This window comes from Polyodon spathula, chromosome 17 (genome assembly GCF_017654505.1).
Source record: "Polyodon spathula isolate WHYD16114869_AA chromosome 17, ASM1765450v1, whole genome shotgun sequence".
Taxonomy (NCBI): Eukaryota; Metazoa; Chordata; class Actinopteri; order Acipenseriformes; family Polyodontidae; genus Polyodon; species Polyodon spathula.
Window position 1 is genome coordinate 3,002,934 of NC_054550.1, and position 26,006 is coordinate 3,028,939.

At 38.2% G+C, this 26,006-nt stretch overlaps 3 protein-coding genes across 4 annotated transcripts; all 3 read left to right on the forward strand.

Annotated features, from left to right (window-relative positions):
- The first annotated feature begins 636 nt into the window (after positions 1–636).
- LOC121330046 (F-box only protein 3-like) lies at positions 637–10,259 on the forward strand. Its single transcript, XM_041276284.1, has 9 exons — positions 637–812; positions 1,092–1,206; positions 1,822–2,026; positions 2,687–2,732; positions 3,151–3,235; positions 4,147–4,269; positions 6,361–6,476; positions 7,057–7,247; positions 7,340–10,259. The coding sequence occupies exons 1-9, from the start codon at positions 638–640 to the stop codon at positions 7,472–7,474; spliced, it is 1,191 nt and encodes a 396-aa protein (XP_041132218.1). The 5' UTR covers position 637; the 3' UTR covers positions 7,475–10,259.
- A 2,051-nt stretch (positions 10,260–12,310) lies between these two features.
- LOC121329553 (aggrecan core protein-like) lies at positions 12,311–18,463 on the forward strand. 2 transcript variants are annotated; one of them, XM_041275185.1, is made up of 11 exons: positions 12,311–12,427; positions 13,162–13,300; positions 14,586–14,728; positions 14,812–14,962; positions 15,149–15,285; positions 15,658–15,808; positions 16,840–16,955; positions 17,076–17,114; positions 17,214–17,295; positions 17,539–17,711; positions 17,806–17,918. In XM_041275185.1, the coding sequence occupies exons 1-11, from the start codon at positions 12,364–12,366 to the stop codon at positions 17,823–17,825; spliced, it is 1,215 nt and encodes a 404-aa protein (XP_041131119.1). In that variant the 5' UTR covers positions 12,311–12,363; the 3' UTR covers positions 17,826–17,918. The 2 variants fall into 2 exon arrangements, with proteins under 2 accessions (XP_041131119.1, XP_041131118.1); XM_041275184.1 differs by having other exon boundaries at positions 17,539–18,463.
- A 1,273-nt stretch (positions 18,464–19,736) lies between these two features.
- Positions 19,737–25,206, forward strand: LOC121330012 (CD59 glycoprotein-like). The gene is made up of 4 exons (XM_041276208.1): positions 19,737–19,908; positions 21,157–21,231; positions 21,376–21,474; positions 24,197–25,206. The coding sequence occupies exons 2-4, from the start codon at positions 21,177–21,179 to the stop codon at positions 24,397–24,399; spliced, it is 357 nt and encodes a 118-aa protein (XP_041132142.1). The 5' UTR covers positions 19,737–19,908; positions 21,157–21,176; the 3' UTR covers positions 24,400–25,206.
- The last annotated feature ends 800 nt before the right edge of the window (positions 25,207–26,006 follow it).

Consider the following 26,006-nt stretch of genomic DNA (forward strand, 5'->3'; position numbering starts at 1 on the left):
TATAATAACATTGTATACTTTTGTTTGCGCTCTTATCCATTTCTTCCTTTTCCTGTCTCTTCTTGTTATTCCCAGCATGCATCTTTCTATACTCCGTTGAGTCGTTTGTAATGTTTGAGTCATTTTTGCATTGAGGGTCCAGGTTTCGCATCTATAAGTTAGCACTGGCAGCACGCATTGGTTGAAGACTTTCGTCTTGAGGCATAAGGGTAGTTTCCCTTTCAGAGCCATGCTTAATCTTCCAAAGGCACTCCAGCCCGTTTTTGCTCTTCTGTTGATTTCGCACATTTGGTTCTTCGTTGCCTAAACTAACTGTCCTAAGTAGACATAGTTATTGACTTCTTCAAGCTTGATCCCATTGACTTCAATTGCCTGTGGAGTGGTATATTTATTGAACATATATATATATATATATATATATATATATATATATATATATATATATGTGTGTGTGTGTGTGTGTGTGTGTGTGTGTGTGTGTGTGTGTACTATATATACATATATATATATATATATATATATATATATATATATATATATATATATATATATATATATATATATATATATACTGTGTGTGTGTCTATATATACACACACACACACTGTATATAGAGTCCAAAATCTGTTGCTTTTGCATGCTTCTCAGGTCAGATAAAGCCCAGAGGACTCAGAGCTGGAAGGACTTGTTCAGAGAGTTTTACTCTGATTTAGGGTGCTATATAGAGCACTATGCAACCCTGAAACAAGCCTGGGATGATCTGAAGAGATACCTGGACCAGGAATGCCCCAGGATGATCGTCTCACTGAAAGGTACAGCACTCCACTGCCTTCCTGAACCCCCTGTGGTTTGAAACAGCTGCTTGTTGTCTATAAAATATCTGTAGGATTCAAATAACACACCAGAATATAATCAGCCCCCTTTGTAAGGCTGTTGTTAGTAGCTTTATATCTAGCGGAATAGCATTATAATGAAGGAGATGAGATGCAGAGAATCTGCTTCTCAACACTGTTTACTTCAGTTACAATGTAACGTGTATCTGATGTTCCAGTAATTGTCTCAGTGGTAACATGCCTGTCTGTTTTGTTCAGATGGTGTGAAAGAAGATGAACTGAATGCTATCGAAGCACAGATTGGCTGCAAACTCCCTCAGGATTACCGCTGCTCGTTTCGAATACACAACGGGCAGAAACTGGTCGTACCCGGGTATGGATATGCACAGTCATGGGATTAAAGTAATAAAATTATTATTATTTACTGTCTGACTTTGACTCAGGGGCTTTGTAGCCAGTGACATTCTTTAACTGAATAACAAGTAAAATGATACATTTTAACGTAGTCGGATTTAAAAAAAAAAAAGAAAGTACTTGCTTGCTGTAACTTGTGCTTCTTTCAGAATGTAAGTGCACTGGGATAGGAGCACACAAAGCAGTTGAGAGGGGGAGGGAGGCTGTGAGTGATGAGAATGTGCCCTGGTGTCTTTTCATCTGAAACAGGGTCTGGGGGCAATTCCTGTTTTTCAATTCCGATTCCATTTCCAAGTCCTTTTTCAAATCAATTCGAAGGAATTGGAATTCATATTTTAGAGACATGGTCATTGTTGTGGTTTATTCAACTGCTTTCAGTTGAAGCCAATTTTAATTGACAAAACAGACTTAAATTGAATTCAGTTGCCACTGTGTGAAGCTTGGAATATTGCTAATGATGTGTTGGCAGCTGATTAAAAGGGGGTGGGAATTGGTACTGGAGAAAGGTGAATTTACTCCAGCCCTGATCTGAAGTAGTGTACTCCTGTCTGACTGTGTGTCTCTGTTGGGGCAGGCTGATGGGGAGCATGGCCCTGTCCAATCACTACCGCTCGGAGGATCTGCTGGACATCGAGACGGCAGCGGGGGGGTTCCAGCAGAGGAAGGGGCTCCGGCAGTGCCTCCCCCTCACCTTCTGCTTCCACACCGGCCTGAGCCAGTACATGGCGCTGGAGAGCGTGGAGGGACGCCACCGCTACGAGATCTTCTACCACTGCCCGGTCAGACAGCAGCATCCCACCTCTAAGTAGTGGACTTGATTTAATACTGCATCTTTATTTGATGCAAGTTGTTAAAAAAAGTGGTATAGAACTAGAAGGAAACTAATCAGAATAATCATCAAACTGCGCCTGACCCGGTACAGTATCATTATTTAAATTGGCCTTTTTTGCATTTGCATTTTTTGCAAAATCGGACCCTCCTGTGTCTTGTTACTTTTAGGGATTTTTTTGGGGTCATTCAGTGCTATCTGTTTGTCCTGCACAGTGGGCTGCTGTAAAAAGTGTACTAACCATTCCTGCAGTGCTGCAAGTTTCCTCTAGCTTTTAGTGTGCTAATTATTTTAAATGGTACAACAGCACAAAGGTTTAGTATCTCAACAGCACCTGCATCAGAACAGTGGCCATACAACACTACTGTAACTATGCAGATACCTGCAGAATTGAAGTATAGTATTTACTAAGTACTTTAGTGTTAGAGAGAAGCTGTGCTTTACCAGTAGATGGTGCACTGTGCAGCATATTGTACAGCTGTTACTGCATAAACAATAGATTTTCTTGGCCAGTGTGAGCTTTTTGTTCTGGTAAAACAAATAATTTTTTCCCCCAGAAACATTTGTTTAAAAAAAAATTGTAATATTATTGTTATTTTCCCTCACATAGGACCAAATGGCCCGCGACCCTTCTGCTATTGACATGTTTATAACAGGTAGATAACTCTTTTCAAATTGTTATCCTTCTTTTTACTTTTTTAATGTATAAAGTTCCGGTAAAATATTGAAATAATAGTTTTGGAATATTTCTGTTACATTGCAAGCCCATTTTAGGGCTGTTTCAGCTACAATAAAATAATGTATTTTCTGTATATAATATATATTAGTGTAAATATAAACTTGTGACACTGTAGCTTTCATGCAGTAAAACTTGACAGTTTAGCATTTATAATATCTAGAGTTTGTGCTAAAACTAACAATTTAGTGTTTTTCATTTCGTGTCCGCTTTGCTATGTTTGTTGACCAGTTGCAACTTTTAATTAACTTTAAATAGATAGGTAATAATTTCATTTTTTTTTAACTGTATTGCTTTCCTGTTTTCAAATGCATCCCTTTGATTGACTGCCTGGGCAGGGTCTTGCTTCACTGAGTGGTTTACTTCATATGTGCACAGTGTGGTAACTGGGGGCTATCCAATAATCCGGGACCAGATCTTCAGGTAGGTTACTGTCTAGCTTGACCAGAGTGATCAGCCTAGCGCATTGCGTCCTTTTCTGGATGGTAACATTCACCTAATGAATATTTACTCTTAAAATTCAGTAGTACAACAAAGAAACTTGGTTCAAAATGTAGAGAAACATTTTAAAAAGTAATTTGGGGGGTGTAGTCAAATTATCTAAACACTGTTTAAGTAATTAGGGGCCAAGTTTCGAAAAGTAAACATTCAACAGTGCATGCTAGTCCAGTGATGGACATAAGACTCCCAGTGCATAGCTGTTTCACCCATTCCAGGTTCTGCTACGTGCTTGATTAGCCACAGTGTAAAGGTAACATGCTCAGGAGTGTCTTATTAAACTTAAAGCAAAACCAGGATTGGATCAAACTGCTATGCACTGGGAGTCTTATTCCCATCCCTGTAGTCTCGTTGGGTTATGTCTGTCTGATTTTAATGACACTAGTATTTAGATCTGCTGATGTATAGATTAATTGAATAGAGCAAGCTGTCTTGGTCATATAATACTGAGAGTGACAAAACTTGTTGAAAACAAAAAAGAAGAGAAAAGTACCAGAGGAAATGCTACACCATGTGGGTATTCTTTGTGCAATGTAGTAAAAAGCGTGTACGTGTGGGATAAATGTAGACAAAGACCATGGAATATAGTAAAACACTGCTGTCGCAGCAACAAAAAGTGACACACTCACTTTTCTGAAGTCCAACAGAGATTCACATTCTGCGGCAGTTTGATCCATTCCTGGTTTTACTATGAGTTTAACTAGACACACCTGAGCTTGTTACTTACACACTGTGGCTAATTAAGCCCCTAGGGAAACCTGGAATGGGTGAAACTGCTATGCAATAGGAGTCTTATTACCATCCCTGGTCTAATATCCCTTAACCTCCACCCTCAGGTATATCCATGACAAGGAGTGTGTGGCTACAACGGGGGATATCACAGTCTCGGTGTCTACCTCATTCCTTCCTGAACTCAGCTCTGTGCATCCGCCTCACTTCTTCTTCACGTACAGAATCAGGTAGGACACGCTGCGTGACAAACACTGCGAATCATGTTCTAACGGCAGCCCTTGAAGGTGCAGCGAAGCTGTGAAACGTCATGCTATCTGTGACTCAGGCCTTGGGGACAAAAACACATGGGAGGAAGAGAAACGCCTTAACTTCAAGTGCTGCTAGGACAGATAAGAAAATAAATAAACAAAATATCAAACTGCTGAACTGGGCAGAAAAGTTAAGTGGAAATCGACAGATTTGTTTGCTTTTGTTCAGGGTGTTTTTTTCTCAAACATTTCGTCTTTTTTTAAGAAGTAGCATTTAATGACTTGCAAATGAATTAACAGAAGAAACTATGACGCAGTATTTATTATCAATTGTAGTCTTTTTGATTTAGGCTGTAGACCAGTGGTGTAATCCAGGGTATATGCAGGTAAAAGGCATTTAACCACTTCTCATATAAGGGATACAGAGTTTACTCACTTCTACTCTCCTGTGATGTGCAAATCCTTGGTTAAAGACAAGATATTTTAATGGTGACTGTCTATGTTGTGTTCAGAGAATGTGAGAGCATCGGAGCGGAGATAAAATTCTGCTCCACTCTTTCTTTCATTCTGCTCCACTGCTTGCAATTCACGCACCACTCCCCCACTCCAGACACAGTAGGCACGCTCAGCTACGCTTACATTGTATTAAAAAAAATATATAATAATAAATAAATAAACTAGCTGTTTTTTTTCACACTGTGTTGCCGATTGCAGATGAAACGATGCAATGTACATTCAGAAAGGAATACTATTTAATTGTCATTATTATTATAATCGCATAGCTTGACACAAGAAAAAAAAACAAAAAAAAAACAAGCTATGATCAGCAAAGAAAAAAGCCAACAAAGTGCTGAGAGAAGTTATCTAATTCAATTGGAAGACACTTTGTCATTATTCTTGATTGGTACTGAAGCGTAGATTGAAAATAAAGAAAGTTAAGAAATGTCATCTGCCAATGAACAGGTTTTTTTTTACAGGTTTTCTATGATGATTTGCATAAAATGAATTTGATGGTTCCTAACAAATTAGCTTTGTACTGGACTTGTTTGTATCTGAATATCTCATAGGGATCTCTAAGCACCCCATGAACACATATGAGTGAGTCTAAATGGGGCTAACAGCCCACCCTGTGTATGATCTTTCTTAAGATGCAGAAAATATAAACCGTGTTCACAGCGCTGTGTTAGTATAATCGTAGAACTGTGTAAGAACAATATAGGTTTTGTAATAACCTCAGACAGATGGACACACTGACGTTTCTCACATTTGTATATGGCACAAATGCAGCTCCACAATCGCGAAGATAGATATCTTTCCCTCCATAATGAATTATAAAGTGCAACGCCAATCAAATTTAATATAAAAGAAAAAAAGCTTTTTTTAAAAATACAATTCTCAAGTCTGCCAACATAAAAGTGCCTAATTTTGGAAAACGAATGGTTACCATGCACAGGTATAATGGAAAATACTGTACAGCGACTGCATCTGTATTTTTATTTTTTTTTATAATGCTTTTATGCAAACTCCATGACCGAACATATACAAATAAAATAAAATGAAACCATGCTCAGTTCTTCTCAGTGCTCTAAAGGAGCGGGCCGGAAATGTCCACTCAGCGCTCCGCTCCAGCAACTACCCCGCTCTGCTGCCCCTCTTCATTTACAAATGGCTTGCTCCGCTCCACTCACTCTGGGTGTTTACATCACAAGGCTCCAAAGAGTACATCATTTAAAATTCCTTTGTGGGTGTTGCTCAGTTCAGCATGGTTTGGATTGTTAAAATTCCATATTTTCCCAGTGAATCATCAAGATCTTAAAATCCAATGATATCGCCTACATTTGGAATATATAAATTAAACACTGTTTGTTTTTTGTTTTTTTGCACACTTCTGGCAAACTCATTAAACTGTTGTAGAGCAGTGAATAACCCTATAAGACCTTTGCCATTCAAAACCTGTATTATTCAAAATGAGAGAGCAATATCTTACTGTGTACCCACTTTGAAAAACAGTAGACCTTCTTATTACGCTTACACATATAAGCTAGGATGTCTCTTTTTTGGTTTGTTCAGAATCGAGATGTCGAAGGACGCTTTGCCAGAGAATGCGTGCCAGCTGGATAGCAGATACTGGAAAATAACGAATGCAAATGGAAATGTGGAAGAGGTCCAGGGTCCGGGTGTTGTAGGTATGTAGAACTACCTTCTCCTCAGGAAGTGGGTGGACTAGTCCTTGCTTCATTCAGAATAAATGACTTGCTTATTATCGTTGGTAATCGTCATTGAAAGAGGAAATAGGAAGGAAGTCAAGATTGCCTAGATAGCTGAAACATACATAAGCAAGACACTGGCTGGCAGCCCTGGCTCACTTATAGTTATAATTATAATGACAGCAGCAGTGTTTGTTGAAATTGCAATTACAAGGATGTTTTGTTACATTACAATTATGCTGCAGTAATTGCAAATTACAATTGTAATTGACTCTAGGTCTGTTTGTCATCAGTGAACTTGTTCTGTGTCGCTTTAACCAGCTCTCAAAGTACAAGCACAGCTACAGCTTCAGAACGCTTAATGCGATTTCTAAGGTGAAGAAGAAGAAACTAGTGAACTTTGCAAATGTTTCTGCTAGTGCTTTCTTCAGTCTGCTGTCCACTGAAGAAGACTCGGGCCCAAACATCTGTCTGTGTGACGTAGGAAAGCTAAAAGCTTTCTGGAAAGTGCTCTGATGCCAGGGGTATTTTGGTGAGCAGGGTTTTGCTCCTTTTTCAGGTGAGTTTCCTGTGATGCAGCCTGGGAAGGTGCACGAGTATGCCAGCTGCACCACCTTCTCCACCACCTCCGGGCACATGGAGGGGCATTACACCTTTCACCAGCTCAAGAACAAGGAGGTGGTGTTCAACATCACCATCCCTCGCTTCCACATGGTCTGCCCTCCATTCCGCAAGTCTGTGGTGCGGACGGTAGGTGCCTGTAACTGCTCATTCACCTAGATGGGGATCATGCATTCGTATTAGCAGGTTTTTCAATGTAAAACTTCAAATTTGTATTCCAGGGATCAGCAAGTGACGTCTCCCACACCTCGTGGAACGACGAGGAGAACTCGACAGACACTGATGATTATGAAGAGGCAGAGCAGGGGGGGCTTGGCTTCCCTGCCCCCAGCGGACACTGTCCACGGCGTATCTGATGCACTTTTATACCACGGGACTTCGGGAGCGGGCGGTGCGATCTTGAGACCTACAGGGCGGCTGACAGAGTCTGTGATGTGGCTTTATACCTGCCTCTGTAATCTTTTCGTGTGTGTGTGTGAACTAGATTCCTCCAATACCTTGGGCCCGATTTCCCACTGTGGGCAAAATTCCCATGTTGTTCATTTAGTGTTGCCATTATTGTCGCCATTCACCAAGATTGCACTGTGTACAGTTTTGTTATGGCTGGTAGGAAGATACTGCAACATTTAATAGTTTATTTATACCTCCAGTTTGAATGATACAGGTAGCCTGTGATACAGGTATTACTGTTTTGTTAAAAATTAATATAGCACAGCATCTCTGAGCGCTGTGGAGTGCTCCTCCTTTTATAAGGCGCCCCCTTATACTGCGGTACCAGGTATAAGGCAGCATTGTCCTGGCTTCCGCTAGCAGTAGCACTTTCATCACAGCACAATCTTGTAACTGGCTCCACACTGTGGCATTATAAAGGGGAGCACTGTACTGCTGTTAAGATGTTACTGTAGATTTAAAAGAAACAGTAATTATAAAATTGCTCATAATGTGGTTAACTTGATCTAAACTGTTATCAAAGGCATGCCTTTCCTGGCCAATGGCATAGCCACAGTGGAAAATATTTCTATTTAATTAGCGCTCTTTTTTTGGAAAACGCTGTAAGTACTTGCAAGAGGACTTGCTTCAAATTAAATGGAGAGGGGAAATGGTGGAGGGATTTGAGTCAAATGCTCCGGCTGTTCTTTACCCTCAAAGCCCACAAGACTTTAGACAGATGTATTTTAAATTTAATTTAAAAAAAAATAATAATAATAATCTTCATAGATAATTAATTTTATACAAAAAGGTGTTGCATTGATTAACTTTTCTTTTGCATTCAACGCTGCTGGGAGAATTCAAGTGACCAGGATAGACACCCTTGGTCTAGGAAAGGCGGTCTATGAATGCAGTGTAGGGTTAAACGTACTTTCTTTTCCATACAGCGCTCTTGTAATATAATCAGAATAGTCCGTAAACATTCCCCTTGAATGGTGGTGGTGCTCTTTTTATCTGTACAATCCATCTGAACAGACTTGAAAATATACATATGCTTTGTGAATGGAGCCCATCATCTTGGTTAGTGATCTGTCTTTAGTATCACTACAGAAAGAAAACCTCCAGGTAATCTCTAGTATGGGAACTGGTGACCTTCTTAGAGGTATGTGTGCTTATAGCAACATGCAGTAATAGGTAATCAATTGTTTTTAAGTAACAGTGTTGTAAATAAATTTTTTCCAGTACATGATATTTAAAATGAATGCTATTTGAGACACTGCAGGGAATTCCTTTTTCATTTTAAAGCCTTTTTTTTTTATTGCTCCTGTAAATATTTAATTTGAATGCTTCCTCCCCCCACGTTTATCAAAGTGATATTGGTGTCACTTTATATAAAAAAAGACTAGCGCTGCCACTGTAATGCAATTAATGTTTGAATGGAGTGATCAGGTGATATTCGCCAGTGTTGCCCAATAATAAATATCTACAATTTCCGTTATTGTTTATTTATTTAATTTTTTTGCTAAGTGATGCATTTGTGTTTGATTCATGTTACTGAAATGAATTTGTTTTCTATGTATTTCCCAGCAGAGTTTTTAATAATATGGTAGTGAAGTTTTCTTAGAAGGGTGTAACAGTGCCACACCTAAAACTTTCACATTAAACTGTGCAGTAGAGTGCAGTTTCTTCTTTAAAATAATTTACAATAGGAACCAGGCGTAAACTGTTTTACAGAACACAATCTTTATTCTGCGTTTCTTATTGGATGATAATCCTAAAAGCAGTAGTAGCTCATATTGTTAACCCCTAATTCTCCAGGCAGCAACAATACGACAAACGCACAGACTACTGACCGTGTGTGTTTGCTGTTGTACAGTGGGTTTGGAGGGAATGAGGTGCTGTATTTAAACAAATCCAGATGCACATAGGTATTGGAAATGTTATTCCAGACTCCAAGGGTTACTCCTGTGGTAGAACTAAGTGGTTTGATCCATTCCTGGTTTCACACCTGAGCTTGTAATCTATACACTGGAGCTAGTCAAGCTTATAGTAAACCTGGAATGGGTGAAACTGCTGTGCAATAGGAGTCTTTTTGCAGACACACCAAGTCGTCCCACTGTTTACTGTCTATTTGCGTGTTGCTGAATTGCTGGTGGAGCTTTCAGTATTTGCAAAATAATAGCCGTACTGGGAATCCAATCCCAATTTCCCCTTAAAGAATCCAGCTTCTGTGTTTAACGTTTGAGTCAGGATTATTGAAACAGTAGAGCAGTGTTCTGAGGGTGTCTGTGATCCACTATCATACAATGATTGATACACTGTATTGTTTTAAGAGGCAGGAATCCGCAGCTCAATACTTATTGATTGCTGGACTGGTATCATCGTTTTTTTCCCAGTATCCAGCAATTTCATTACTTATCTCCGTTTGTAAATATAAAGTACCATACTGGCATTAGTACCCTTTTCTTTTAAAAAATCTCTGTAGCCTAATCGAGGGGGATATTCTGATTTTTGAAATGTTTTTATAAAGCCTTTTCTTTTTCCTTTTTGTACATTTGTGCAATGGTGTTAGAGTGAAGTTCATAGACTTGTGTTTCAGCACACTTGTTTGATTTAGGCATTTTGTTCATTATCACTGTTTTATAAAGTGTTCCTGTCTTGTTTTTCTATGTTGGTTGGGGGTGGTTGGAAATAAATCCTGTTGACATTTCAGTCTTTTGTGAGCAATGTTCTTTTGAGCGAGTTTAAATGGCACAGAACTATTCATTGGCGTAATTAAAATACCGTGCAGTACTATAGCAAGTGTTGACTTGTACTTACAGTTACTGAGTTTGCTTTAAACATAGGGGTATGTCAGCTTATACCTCTGCGGAGATGAGCCAGAGCTAACCCTAAATAAACCAGCTTGTCAGCATTTTAGGGTGTGTGAGTTTGACGCTGTGCTAACAGTTCCCTAGGATTTCATGGCAGGACAAGCAATATCAAAACGACAGTTCATGAACAACAATAACCCTGTGGTGCAATAGGGTAGAGAGATCACGATGCAGCTTTGTAAAAAAAAAAAAAAAAAAAAAATTTTATATATATATATATATATATATATATATATATATATATATATATATATATATATATATATATATATATATATATAAACATACAGTAAAGTGCTGAATTGTGGTACTGGCTACACAAATTAATACATGACTTATATTTTAAACGTTTATCACACAGCTAATTTACTGAGTGTTCACATCACTGTGTGATATAATAATGCTTTGTGTTCCCCATTGACTGTCCTGTGCCAGCTCCAATTCTGCACTGTAAATTGGCTAGATTAGTCACAGCATATGTAGATACACTCCCAAGTCAAGAAACTGCCACCCCTGTAAATACTGTAGCAAAACTATTAGTCACATGCTCTTACAAGCCAGTAAAGTCAATCATTTAAGACTTGGCTAGTTTATTCAAGGATCACTGCGATTTAAATGAATTATAAATGATACATTGAAACCCTGGAGTTTTGCCTGGATTTGGTGTTAAGTGCTCTTTGGATGAGCTTCAATGAAAGTAATTCCTATGTGTCACATATTTACATAGTTAACAATTCAACCCCAGCGGTTTAAAGTTAATGCATGTTTAAAATGCCTCTATGGGTGGCGTGAATGAAAGTGGTGAGGGGTTGCTTTGCAGTGCTGTACATCTATCAGCCACAAGTGTTTTATTGTGTTTCGAGAGATGAAGCCATCCACAATGGAGTTCTTTCAAAGCTGACTTGAAAAATTCATAACAACTGCAATCCGATGTTAACAACAAGAGTGTTTATTTTGGGCAGAACAGTCTTGCTATTGAGAGCGAGCCTGGACAAACAGCAGACCCTGTTGTTATCGAGTCTGTTACACCAAGCACTAGCACTCCAGGCTCCATTGTACTGCCTGTAGCTCTGTACTTTGTCATGGGATCGCAGCTGTCCAGTGGCTGAACATCTGGAGCTAACCTGCTGTATTCGTAATGAAGGCAGCTTCACAAAACTATTAGTAACTAATTTTGCTTCGTAAAGTCAAATGAAAGCTATTATGGCTTCCGCTAGACTTTTGCAATATCAGTTTTGTAGTTTCTTTCATTACATGGTAAATAAAAGATGTAAATTATGACTCAGTCCTAAAATGCTAGGTGGTGAAAAACTTTTGGCTATAGCTGTACACGTGACTGGGGGAAGGTGTGTTTAATTCACAACATTTTAAACCGTTGTCTTTATGTGAACACTGTTTTTGTGTTTTACTTTATTTAGGGAGTGGGGTGTAAACTGATACTGAAAACAATAAGGGACCTGATAACAAATCCGTACAAGGAATAAAAACACCCTAACGATACACAACTGACAAGAAGCAGCTTCTTGTTCTAAGCAGTTGTGTTAGTCTTACACTGCATTCTTCCAATGCTTTCCATTACTGCTCTTTACTTTGTCTTCCTGAGCTGTAATGAATCTAGAACAGTGAAAACTACAGCTTTCTGTCTGACACATGATGGTGGGACATCTTCAAGATCCTTTTTTGTTACTGAATACAATATAAATATAGAAAGTGCATCTGCCCCTCAAACTCTGGTATGTACTACATCATTATGCTGTTATACAGGGGGAAAGGTGTGTCATTTGTTTTTCACACTCTTGCGTTGGCTGACGTACAAAGACAACCTCATGCCCTGGGCAGGTTCTTCTCTTCTGGGTATATAAATTCATTGGGTTCTGACTAACTGCAGAAGAGTAAACAAAATTGGAAGTCTCCACTCTATAGCAAATATCATAGGTATCACAATGAAGACTTTGTTCTGTTTGACTATCCTTCTGTGCACTGCTACCTCTGAAATATATGACATTGGTAAGATCATTCATCTGTCTATCTATATCTATATCTGTCTAGTGAGATTGTATTTACACCTTCAAGGGACAAAATGTCTGTCTTTAATCCTATTATTCAGTAGTGTGCCAATTTATTAGAACACCTCAATTTGTCATTTTATATCCTATATATACCTACCTGCATGAAAGCCTCAGGGTGTGAGAATCAGTGATATAGAAACAATAGGCACTCGTGTGAAAATGTTAGACCACTTTGTGCTTTAATAGGCATCTTGAACCACGTTTAAAAAGTCACTATTTGTACCTGTGTGTGCCTTTTCTATTATTAGTTAGTTAATTAATAACTATTAAAACCATCAAATGAATTAGATTAGACAATTTTCCAATTCTAGTGGTGTGGCTTTCATATGCACAACAACTCACGCTTGTGCCTGCAGGGCCAGCACAGGTATAACACAATAGTGTGAGCATCACAAATACAAAGAGAGACCTAAATAAATATAATCAGGGAAAAAAAAAAGTTTCATTATAGCTTAAAGAAGAACAGGTGCAACTGCTACAAATGTAAACCCAGAGAGGCTTGGCAATATATTTTAGTCTCATCAAGGCTTGGTTTTGAAACACCAGGTGTGAAGCAATACCAAGCTTCCCTGCCTCCCTTTCATCCACATTGCTCCAGGGCTGTTTAATATTGCACATGTTGGCTTGTTCTTTATTTCCATTAAGAAAACTTGCTTTTTTTGTTTTCACCAGTTGTTTCAGGAGTTTTCGAGTCCAATAATACTACATATAATTACACTCAATCCAGAGAGTACTGTGTGTCGCAGAATGCAACTTTAGCAACCTTACAGCAGGTGACCAGAGCTCAGAACACCAGCTTCCAGACCTGCAGGTAACGTATGCACTGAGAGAGTGGTTAGAAATGAACACATTCAGAACCTTATACATTTTCAGTGTTTCATTTAACTTCTTACCTTTTCATTTCTTATTTGGTATCGCTCTTTTTTGCTGTGCATGTCTGCACATGCTTATTAAATATTTCAGCTTTCGAAAAGCTGAATTTTGGAAGTGCGGCATGCTTTTGAAACAGCCACTGAGGGTGTGTGTGTGTGTCTGTGCGAGTCATTTCAGCCATACCTCTGCAACTGTGATCTGTGAAGTCAGTGGAGAAAAATGTTTCACAACAGGAGCTGGACATTACAAATGCACACCATCCTGGTGGGTCAGAGTTCTCACTTTGGAAATTCAGCTTTTAGACACCGCTTGAAAAGGGTTGAAACCGTTTTTGCTGGAACAGTTGGTAATCCTGGAAAATAATAACAATCTAAACTGAAGAAACAACAGAGAATGATAGAGGACACAGGAGGGTCTATTTCACCTTGATTACCATACATTATCTTGGTTAAATCAACTGAAAATAACCCGGAATGTCTGCACACCCACGTACGAATACACTTGCACTACACTGCAATCAAATATGAAATCGGACACTTTGTTTGTGAAGGACTCTTTTACATTACAATTTGTAAATACTCTGCTCTGTAAATTCTTGTAATATCCACCGGTAATGTAAATCTAATTCTTAAGCATGAGTTGTTAGAGAACATGAATTAAGCATTAAATAAAAAATGCGTAGCAGATTGCTATGCATGCGGATTGGCATAGCTAAACTTGTTCTTTTCTGAAAGCCGACGAATACTGGGGATAGCATACTGCTAGTTAAAAATTGCACACACTGCTGACAATTTATAAGGGTTACAGATTCTGGGCCTACAGCTTACTTACCCGGCACTTAATGCAAGCAGGAAATAATTGACTGCAAGTTGCATATTCTTGAGAAAAACAGGAAGACAGCCAAATCCACACATTTGGGCATCGAGATAATGGCCACTTCTCTTACAAACAATGAGTGATGGCTGCTAGCGAGCTAACAACCTAGGAATAACGAGGCTACCTCAGCAAATGACACTAGTCACATCCTTTGCACACAACACAAAGACATTACACACACACAGTACAAAGAAAGAGGTGTAACCACAGAACATTGTCCCTGTACTATTGTTTAAGTGCCAGGAGCACTTTTTAAATTACATCATGAGTGATTTTGTACTACACTATTTCTGAAACACTGACTTTGGCTCGCCCTTCATTTTCTTGATGTAACTTTTCTATGGCAGGTTTGGATGGGTAGAAGAGCAGCAGATTATTCTTGCCCGTACCACAGTGAACAAGAGTTGTGGCAGCGATCATACAGGCATCATTAAACAAGCACCCTGTGGATACTACATTGCACCCACTGCTTACTGCTACAAATTCAAAGGTAAGAGTCTGGCAGACTCTAAGTTCAGGGCCTGGTGTTCTTTTCTAATTTTGTATTTTAATTTTTTCATACTTTTTTTCTAGTGGTGAGAGGAGTTTTTCATGTAGATTCTCCGAGTGTTAAATACAGTCTTACTTTTGCGGAAGCCAACTCTACCTGTGCACGCCTTAATGCGACCATGGCAACAGAGAATCAACTTCGAATCGCACATGGTGCCGGGTTCGAGACTTGCAGGTATTTGGGGTTCAATTATATTGATAATGGCATCGACAAAAATACCAAAAGATAGAACAAAAGAGGATTCGTACAATATGGATACTTCTTAATCTGAATTCAGTCACTTATAGTTTTTCACTTCATTTGTTTTGCCCTAAACTGGATGTATCGTTGGTTTTTAATGCAGCGTGTTTTCTCTTTCAGGGCTGGTTGGGTAGCAGAGCAGAAGGTGTTAATTTCTCGGATAAAGGCAACTAAATCTTGCGCAAATGGAACAACAGGGGTACAAGAGTACCCAGAAACAAATAACACATCAGACGTGTTTTGCTTCAGAAGCGACTGTAAGCATATATTTATGTATTTCTGCAGCTCTTTTATTGTTGTTCGAATGTTATGTACACATCAGTAAATGCCACAAAACACCATAAATAAAGACAAATACTGTAAAGCTGGTTGAGATTGGCATCATAAGACGTATAATAATACAATGTTGCTTGGTCTCTGCTCAGTTACTTTAGAACTCTTTCATTTCCCCGCCATCCGCCAGTGGTGGCAAACAAAGAGATGCTCATCTTCCTGACCCAGTTAACTGCTACAATCATTGCCATGTATAACGCCTATTCAGAATCAGAACAGAGCAGCACAGGATATGACAATACTGCAGAGGTTTTGGAATACACTGTAAATCATTTAGGCTCTGTTTCTTCACACAGTGTACTTTACCGATGTTTACGTGGTCTATCCTCCATTTGGGAACAGTACCATGACATACAGTGAAGCTATGCAACAATGTCTATCCCTTGGGGATAGCTTGGCATCAAAGGAGCAACTGAGAAGAGCCCCCACACCCATCTTTGATGGCATGTAAGTACAACTGCTTTGCATTGCAGTGTGGGAGGAAAAGCACAGAAACTCCCTGTAATGGCCTTATGATCTCAATGGCACTCTGCAGTGCTGAAAGTGTTAACTTTCTTTGTAACTAGACTGACACCTACTGGTATAAGTAGCAAAACACAACCTTGTACAAAAACAAATAAAAAATACTGGTCTAGTGTTATTTTCAGGTATGCGGTAAAAAGTGGTACACAGCGCATTGCGCATGCCTAAACAACTTCCACTATTAAGAAAATAGGATGCAATCAGTGCTTTTGGGTCTTAAATTATTATTTTTTTACTTCTGCAACTTTGCGGTGGACTTCACATTTTGTCTTGTTCGTCGTGATTTTTCTATTTTTTTTTTTTTTTTTGTACAATTAATGGTAAATGTTCCTCTGCTAGACAATAGGAAAACACCCAGCAGATCTCAATTCTGTACCAAAATCTGACGGTGTACCATTTTCTAACGCTACACCGGTATTTGTTTTGTTTCTTGTATTGATCTAAACCAGGGTTGGCTAAAGTTGTCACTTCCACTCCTGGTCTTTGTTCCAACTCTGTTCTAAATTGTTTAACCCTTTAAGGTACACAGGAAATTCAGTAGTTGTTTTTTTTTTAAATGCATTTGAGAGCGACTCAAGTATCACAGAGGAAACTGACAATCTGGATGACCAGATCCAACCTGTCAATAAATTTGAAACCTTGTTTCATGCACCTTGTTGTAAAAAAAAAAGAAAGTTAGCATAATTTTATTTGTGGGAAACATAAGTTCCTTGTAACTTAAAGGGTTAATTGAGCCAATTAAGCTTCCATCCAGAATCCAGATTCTGAAGCAGTTTTATTCTATAATTTTACCTGTTAAACCTGGAGTAAAGTGGCCCTCGAGGATTTAAACCAGGCAGGATCTCATCTTGAATCTGGTCTATGACAGTCCAGCATAGCGGTATTGCGTGATGTTAATAAGGGAATCTGTGGGATATCAGTGGGATTAATATAGAGCTTATACTTTCCCCATGCAGACCCGGGTGGAGCAAAGACAATGACGTGGTTCAGTTCTCCAGTGGCAATCTGACAGTCACTCCGTGTGTCAATGAACCCAGCCAGCTTGCTGCAGCCTACTGCTTCAACCCTAATAGTAAGCTTTATTTGTCATACTTTCAAGAACTACATGCAGTCCTATAGGATTTAGTGTGAGCTCTTTAAAAGTTGCATAAAACAGTTGGATTTAAAATATTTTTTTCTTTCTTTTTGGCAGTCACATATTTTATTCCAGTAAGCACCAAGGATGACAAATGTAAGCAGTCACTACCCACTCAAATATAATACAATACACTCTCAAATTGATTTCTCTCTCTGAAGTGAACTTTTGTTTTTGATGTTGTTGTTACTTTAGTGTGGCTCAAGATTACCACAGGGTGCATTATCGCCTGTATGTGTATCGTCTTCCTTGTGGTCGCCACCACCTACATAACAGAGTAAGAAAACACATTTCTAACACATTTTAAGTGTGTGTGTGTGTGTGTGTGTGTGTGTGTGTTACTTTTTCAATTTTAAACACACTGATAAATGCACCAGCTACTTCTCCTGTAAGATAAACATTTTATTGTAGAATCTACTGTAATAAGGTACATGTAATATATGAATTGATATAAGATGATACTCATATACTGTATGTATAGCAGTCAGTAATGCATTTTATTTGTTTTTTTTGTTTCCAGGAATAAGTGCGTCTGCTGTGCCAGACGCAAAAAGCCAGCGCAGGATTCTACCCTAGAGAAAGACCAAGGCTACGACACAACCAAAGGACTGTACCTTCCCAAATGGAACAAAGCTGGCATGTACATCCCCAAAGATGACATGTTTCATCAGATACTGTCATACAAGAACATAGGTGCAGGAACCAAGCCATCTGTACTGAGCAAGGCCTTAAACACTGCCTACCGCACTCATGACTTCACTAACCACGGCTTTGACTCCACCCCCAGGGCCAGTGAGCAGAGCTTAGACAAAACTCACCTGGACCGCAAACCTGCTGGCATGAATGCTCAGGACACGAGCCCCGGTAACTCTCACCAGTACATCAACGCTGCCTTTGACGGTACTTATTAAGGCATCAAGTCTGACTCGACTCCGCGGGTAAGCAATGATGACTTTGACACAAATCAGCGATCTCTGGAATTGAATGGACTTCCCCCCCACTGTAATTTTTTTTAATGTGTCCTACATACATTTGAAAGACTAGTCAAAGTAGTCAAATTGATTTTTATTTTGGTTTGTTTTAGCATTTCACGCTTCTTGAATTACAATTTTCTTATATATAATTACTACAGACTGTGCAATGCAAAAAAAAACAAAAAAAAAACATGATTCATCTTCATCTGAGTTATGTACTTTTTAAAAGCCACTAAAATGGAATTGAATTCCAGGTTTTGTATGTAAATATGAGCTAAAGTCTGGACAAGCTTGTGTGGGAAAAAAAAAAACTGCAATGGCTCAAAATGCCATGTAATTGTAACCTTAATTCCAGCCAACATTTATGTTTGCTGTGATGTACAGGAAATAGGTGGAGTTTTATTACTAGGGTGGTTAAAACAAAATTGACTTGACAGACTATTAAGCTTTTTGGTTTTAGTTGTGAATAATAATAATAATAATAATAATAATAATAATAATAATAATAATAATAATAATAATAATATAAGTCTTCTTTAAATACACTCAAAGAATGTAAATGAACAGAAACTGGTGTAATTTGCAAGCTACTATTTGTTATATAATGTATTTTTTGTATTTTGTAAATCTTGGGCAATATGTAATAAAATGTGTACATTGTTTGTTTCATGCCTTATTTCCTGTGGGTTTAATTTCTGTACCTGGGTGTTTGTTGGTGCACCATGCTTCACCCAAGCCCTTCAAAATATACAACAACACAGCTACTGAAGAAAGGGATACTGTACAGTACTTGTGTCATTCAGTCCTTGTTAAAATGGTAACTACTGGTCACAGCAGTAAATACCACAAAACACCAGCAAAATGCTGTTATGCACAGTAATTGTGCTTTGCTGTCAAGCTGTTTAATAGTCAAATACTATGCAAGGCCACTTCTATTACATGCTGCCAGACACAGAAGGGCAGACCATTCTTTTAGGTCAGGCAAGGTCAAAGTTACCCCTGCCATTCCTGGTCTTTGTTCCAACCCTGTTCTAAATTGTTTAATTGAACCAATTGCACCTGCCAGCCACTGAAGACGTTCATTATATCATTTTACCTGTTAACCCTGGAGTGGAATACCCCTCCAGGACCGTGATTGGACACCTCTGCCTTAAATCCAGCCAGTATTGAATTGCAAACTGGAATTGCAATTAAATACACACGTGACACGGATACTCTGCCAAAGCTATTTACTTATTTATTTTTGCAAGAAGGTTGTTATCACACCAAATGGCATGCAACAAAAACTGGTTGTACGCAAAAGATTCATAACGCACAGGTACAGTATAAGGATCTGCGGGAGATCTCTTTCACATTACTGTTCACTATTGGTCTCAACAGAACAAAAAACATCTCCACGCAAAGGAAAATTAGATACAAATGTATTTATGGACACATAATTCATTTCTTTTATGAGCACGGCATACCGGTACATTATTTATTTTTCATATAAAATCTTCTGAATCCCGGTATTTTAGACTATCAATATGCTTAACAAACAGGATTTATAAAAAGATGCGTCGCAAGTAATCAACACAGTCTCTCATTTCCACGCGTTCCGCTGAGTGCGTCGCTCTGGAAAAGTCCATTCTTACCAAATAAAGGGTTCTACCATCTACTAATATGATGTGTTTGTAAAGTTTTAAACAGCGAAAAAGATGACACGAGTGACAGTGGGGATTTCCACTTTTTTTCTGATTACTTCTCTACACAATACTCCTTCAATTGGACATGTTTAGGCTTATCTTATCATTTTGCGATCTGTTTGCCCCGGACTGGGAGGAGTTAGTTGAATCGACTCTCTAAGGTTTTCTGCAGACGGTTGAAGTTCGTGACAGCAGAGAAGCTGCTGTAAAGAGGGAGGGTAAGAGTCACTGGTAAGATTGCTTTTTTTCTCCCTATATTATATTAATTATAGGGCAATATAGATATGAAAAAACATTGAGCTACATACAGTGCGGTGTAATATCAAATGCTGTTTTTTTATTTTATATTAATGTCTTACTTGCCATTAATAGGTCAGCTGCAGCTGACAGGGTATTATTATTATTTACTGACTCGTCCTTGTACAGTCAGCACGTTTATTTATATCGCAGAATGCATTGCACAGAGTGACAGACAGAATTCCTAATATTACTAGCGGTAAATGAGCAACATGTCGAGAAATAAGTTCTTCTCTACAGTAGCCAGGCTTCTGAATTTATTATATTTCTTTTTCTTTTTACGGTTTTAGGGTTAGACAAGGTGGACATATTATCTTATTTCATGATAACCTTCACATATAACTAATAAGCGCCACATTTTAATATACTTCCTTTTAAAGAATGCGTTGCGGGCTTCAGTACACGTGTTTTATACAAATACGTCATTCCCGATCATTGTTTTAAAAAAGGGTACCCTTGAACTAGCTATACAAACAGATTGGCATCTGTTCAGTTAAATACGCAGCATTAGCAACGGTACTTTGCTGTGTCTGTCCGCTAATCCTTTCCGCATTGCCACACCCGACCGACTACAAAGAAGTTATGCTACAGTTCAAGCCCCTCGTTAATAAAACATGTACAGTGTTAGCTGATTAAAAACAAAACAAAAAATCTCTTTTCTAAAGTAGCGCACGTGCGCTTATTTGCACGATTATACAGTACATTATTGAGGGAGTCCAGAGTTAATTATTCTCCATAGGAATCGCTCAGATACTGGTACCCTGTATTGGCATGTATACTTTTAAGACCGTTGCACAGAGAGTCCATCGTCTGCTTTTAGATAACTCTGCTTTTCCACAAATGTCAGGTCCCTTATGAATGTTTACCATGGTAAATCTGCACAGTAATCGTGGAGTTTTCCTGCTTTCTCCATAGTTTACCATGTATGTGCTTTACCATACCTATCTAGGCTTTACAGCGCTACAGTGAATGGCTTAGTATGCGAAGGTTTAAAAAAGACAGCCAGCCTGCACCTGGTTGTTAAATTAATAATCACACAGTAGATTTGTGTGTTAAATTTGGATAAAGAAAGCGATTTGTAATTGAGGCTTTAGCCAGATATGTTTAAATACAAAGGATCTTATTCTCCATGCAGTAGCGGCGTGTTTGAATTGCACCTGTTTCTTTCATTGTATTCCACAGGTAAAGAATATCCCAGCAGAATGAAGAACAGCGCGGTGATCTGCATAGTTTTGTGTGCTTCCTTCTTCAGTGGTGGTAAATCGCTTTGTTCTTCTTTTTTTTTTTTACATGCATCGCTAACCTGATAAATACGTTCTCTCCACAAACTTCAGTATTGAAAATTAACATGTGAGACGAATAACACGTCAGATGTATCTTTGTTTTTCACTGTTTTTGAAGGATTTGCTCTGCAGTGCTATAGCTGCCAGGAATCCACCTCGTCTTGTTTGCAAACCTGTGCAAACATGGAAGATTCTTGTTTGAAATTAAGTGATAAAGGTATTTATTTTAAATGACTGCTTCTATAGTTAATAACAACACCTAACTAGTTGAAACTGTATAACATTTTTTTATTAATCAGTGCAGCATGAAAACAGATTTACAATTAAATAAACCATTTGAAATATTCTAGAACTAGTAATTGTTATCTACCACAACCTTTATATATATAGATATAATATATAGATACATATACACACATGCTATATATATATATATATATATATATATATATATATATATATAGGTGCTAATTGGGACCAATACTAGTTTGTACAATTGATTGTTATGTATAATGAGAGCATGTAAGTAATAACAATACTTGTAAAACATAAATATTTGTTATTGTCTAAACCACCTATAAAACTCGTATATTGCGATGTGGGCAAATAAACGGACAAAAAACCCCATAAAACCTATTTTGCTCCAGAAATGTCGGCGACCTGTGGCAATATACGAAGTATGTATTGTTAGTGGAATTTGATATTCTTGCTAACAATGTTTGCGTTTTTTTCATACGCGAAAATCGCATTATAAAATCCTTGCAAAAGTGTATGGCTTTACAGTACTCTACCTTTAACACTGTATAGAATAAAGTTAACATACACAAGTCCTTAGTACACAAGTACGTACTGATAATATATAGCTAGTAACCTATTCTGTAACTGTTCTGCATAATTCTGTAACTTTCATTTGCCTCAGTCTGCTGGTCCTTTTTTGGCAGCAAAATCTCGTTGCTGTGCTAGCATCAGAAGCTGTGTGCGTAATACACCACACAATTCAAGTGATGAGTGTTCAGTAGATTACAGTACGGTTCAAAGATTGGATAATGGGCTCTCTACTGTGTGTGTGTGTGTGTGTGTATGTATGTATATATACAGTGCCTATAGAAAGTCTACACCCCCTTGAACTTTCTTCACATTTTGTTGTGTCAGTGCCTCAGAGTTTCATGCATTTAAATGAAGATTATTTTCCACTTATCTACACACCATACTCCACACTGTTAAGGGGAAAAAGGGTTTTGTTGGGAAAATAAATTATATATTAAAATTACAAAATTGAAAGATCATAATTGGACAAGTCTCTACCCCCGAGTTAATACTGTGTGGAAGCACATTTGGCAGCAGTTACAGCTGTGAGTCTGTTGGGTAGGTCTCTACCAGCTTTGCAAACCTAGATTTGGCACTATTTAACCATTCTTCTTTACAAAACTGTTCAAGCTCTGTCAAGTTCCTTGGGGAGCGTTGATGGACAGCAGTCTTCAAGTCATGCCACAAATATTCGATTTAATTTAGGTTGGGGCTCTGACTGGGCCACTCGAGGGCATTTGCCTTTTTGTTCCTTAGCAAGTCCAGTGTAGCTTTGGCTGTGTGCTTTAAGTGGTTGTCAAGCTGAAAGGTGAACTTCCGTCCCAGTTTCAGCTTTCTTGCAGAGGGCAGCAGGTTTTCCTCAAGGACTTCTCTGTACTTTGCTCCATTCATTATCCCTTCTATCCTGACAAGTGCCCCAGTCCCTGCTGATAATAAACATCCCAATAACATGATGCTGCCACCACCATGCTTCACAGTAGGGATGGTATTCTTTGGGTGATGCGCTATATTGGGTTTGCGTCAAACATAACGTTTTGTATTTAGGCCAAAAAGTTCAATTTTAGTTTCGTTAGACCACAAAACTTTTTGATACATTGCATACTTCAAACAGGATTCAAGGTGGACTTTCTTGAGTAATGGCTTCCTTCTTGCCACCCTACGTTACAGGCCAGATTTGTGGAGTTCTTGAGATATTGTTGTCACATGCACACTTTGACCAGTCTTGGCCATAAAAGCCTGTAGCTCTTGCAAAGTTGCCATTGGCCTTTTGGTAGCCTCTTGATCGGTCTCCTTGCTCGGTCATCCAGTTTGGAGGGACGGCCTGATCTAGACAGGGTCTTGGTGGTGCTATACACCTTCCACATCTTAATAATCGTCTTGACTGTTCTCCAACGGCTATTCAAGGCCTTAGTTTTTTTATACCCATCCCCTGATCTGTGCCTTTCAACAACTTTGCCCCAGAGTTCTTTTGAAAGTGCCTTGGTGCTCATGGTTGAGTCTTTGCTTTGAAATGCACTACCTAGCAGAGGGAACCTACAGGAACTGCTGAATTTATCACTACAATTTAACACAGGTGGAGGCCACTTAACTTGGTGTGTGATTTTGAAGGCGATTGGTTACACCTGAGCTAATTTAGGTTTGATATTACAAGGGGGGTGGACACTTATCCAACCAAGCTATTTCAGTTTTTATTTTTAATTAATTTTCTAGAATAATTTATTCACTTGGAAGTTGTGGGATAGGATGTGTAGATAAATGTGTGTGTGTGTGTGTGTGTGTGTGTGTGTGTGTGTGTGTGGGGGTGGGGGTGGGGGGGGGGACGACAAACTATTTTAATGCATTTTAATTCCAGGCTATAAGGCAACAAAAAATAAACATTTTGAAAGGGGGTGTAGACTTTCTATAGGCACTGTATATATAAGACTAAATCAGATTTTAAAGAAGTCCTTTGCAAGACAGACAGTTTTGAAACCTGTAATGCTCCCGAAAGTAGGCTATGTGCCTTGGGAGTGCAATGTAAACAGACAAAGAAACAATGAAATTCGTTATGTGCATTAACTCCTTTTGTGCTCAAGGGGGTGTTTTTTTATGTGTTTTGCTTTTCTGATACTTTCTTTGTTGTTTTGTTAAAGGTGGAGCTGTGCTTCGTCAGCAGTGTATCCGGTATGCAGATTGTGACTTTTCCAGACTGAACCAGCTGTTTCCTGGATATTCTAACTTCAAGTTCCATTGCTGTAATACCAATCTCTGCAATAGTGGCACGGCTACAGCCCTGAGCAAGTCTCTTCTCAGCCTGACCACCGTACTCGCTGTCTTCTGGATGTGCTTGATGTAAATGTGGGGATTCCCGTAATGGCTTCATAACTATTTTAATTTCATAACGCTTTTCCCTTTTTTTTGTTTTTTTTGTTTGGGAAACAGATTCTGTTTTAATTTAATTTGCTGAATGAGGGAGATAATACAGCATGCCTGGCTATTTGATTCTGATTAAACAAAATGCAGAATAACAAACCAGCTTTTGACAAAGCAATATTTTATTTAAAAAATTAATTTCCACATGAATGAAATGTGATGGGATACTGTACCTTTCTGTTGTACAAAGCAGTTTATCAAATCCCAATATGTCCTGCCATTGTACTTGATGCACCTTGTGTTTCAGAAACCCTTTGAGATACCAACTTCATATTCGCAGGCTTACCTAAACACATCAAGGCTACGTTGTAACAGATGACCTTGTCTGTCAACCTACTTTTGCTCACATTATTGTGTAGTCCTGTGACATTCTGGTTTCTGGGAGACCAAAAACTTTTCAAAAATTGGCTTCGCATTTGCTTCGTGTCTGCAAAGTTAATTTGTTGTAGGTATCGTTCTGAGATTAGGTTTATATCTGTATAGTTAGCGCGGTGCAGTGATTAATGCACGCGAGGTTGTGCCACAGGGAGATGACAAATGGCTATTAAAAAACCGAAGCTCACAAGTATTGACTCTTGTATTGTTTTGACTGTAATTTTTGACTAAAACCGATTCTGATTTGTGTATTTGATTCAGCTTTACTGTTTCATGAATTTGTTCATTGTATTCCTGTATCGGTATAAATGAAACCCCTGAGATGTAACACCTTGTTTACAGCCAATCTAAATTATATATATATAAATATATTCATGCTGGGATAAATATTCAAACAAATATTTTTTGACGTGTTCGGATAAAAAAAAAAAATCAGTTGTTCTTATTTGCTAGAAATGACAAAGATACCTTGCACTTATTTTTAAATTCAGTTTAGTGAAAAATGACAAATGATAAAAGCTCAGTGTGATGTGAGATTTAATATATATAAAAAAAAAAAAAAACACACAGGATCAACACAGCAGCTCTTGAGCCTCGATTTTAAAGTTTTAGACTGCAAAAAGTAAACAAACCAGATTATGCACGTGCAAGCATAGTGATCTCTAGGAAGGCTATCTGGGTCAAAAATGTGTGCTGTTTTAGTCAGAATCTTATGGGACAGTAAAAAGGCAAGCAGGTCATTCTGAAATGCTTAAACAGTGCCCAATTTGCTGGTTTTATATATGATCTTTTTTTCTTTTTGCGACTTTCTGTTATGTGAATTGTAATAAACTAGAACCAAAATGCCAAAATATCACATCCATTCATATTATGTTTTGTTACCTACTGTTTACATGTTTTTAATTGAAAATAGTTAACCTGACAAATGTTAATGGAAGTAACAACAAATAATTGAGCGTAAGTTTAATATCAATTGCATAGCTAATAAATATTAAATTTAACATTAATTTAATATGCAATTGCATATCTATTTAACATTAATTTAATATGCAATTGCATATCTATTTAACATTAATTTAATATGCAATTGCATATCTATTTAACATTAATTTATGCAATACAATATAAAGTTACTCATTATTTACTCCTTACTAG

What these genes read in the sequence shown, in the direction of transcription:
- LOC121330046 (XM_041276284.1), top strand. Translation starts at nt 638, where the DNA reads ATGCTTCTCAGGTCAGATAAAGCCCAGAGGACTCAGAGCTGGAAGGAC. An exon ending in GATGATCGTCTCACTGAAAG is followed by an intron (nt 813 to 1,091) that starts GTACAGCACTCC and finishes TGTTTTGTTCAG; the next exon opens with ATGGTGTGAAAGAAGATGAA. An exon ending in TTCTTCACGTACAGAATCAG is followed by an intron (nt 4,270 to 6,360) that starts GTAGGACACGCT and finishes TGGTTTGTTCAG; the next exon opens with AATCGAGATGTCGAAGGACG.
- LOC121329553 (XM_041275184.1), top strand. Translation starts at nt 12,364, where the DNA reads ATGAAGACTTTGTTCTGTTTGACTATCCTTCTGTGCACTGCTACCTCT. An exon ending in TTACTGCTACAAATTCAAAG is followed by an intron (nt 14,729 to 14,811) that starts GTAAGAGTCTGG and finishes CTTTTTTTCTAG; the next exon opens with TGGTGAGAGGAGTTTTTCAT. An exon ending in CTACTGCTTCAACCCTAATA is followed by an intron (nt 16,956 to 17,075) that starts GTAAGCTTTATT and finishes TCTTTTTGGCAG; the next exon opens with TCACATATTTTATTCCAGTA.
- LOC121330012 (XM_041276208.1), top strand. Translation starts at nt 21,177, where the DNA reads ATGAAGAACAGCGCGGTGATCTGCATAGTTTTGTGTGCTTCCTTCTTC. An exon ending in TGCTTCCTTCTTCAGTGGTG is followed by an intron (nt 21,232 to 21,375) that starts GTAAATCGCTTT and finishes CTGTTTTTGAAG; the next exon opens with GATTTGCTCTGCAGTGCTAT. An exon ending in TTTGAAATTAAGTGATAAAG is followed by an intron (nt 21,475 to 24,196) that starts GTATTTATTTTA and finishes GTTTTGTTAAAG; the next exon opens with GTGGAGCTGTGCTTCGTCAG.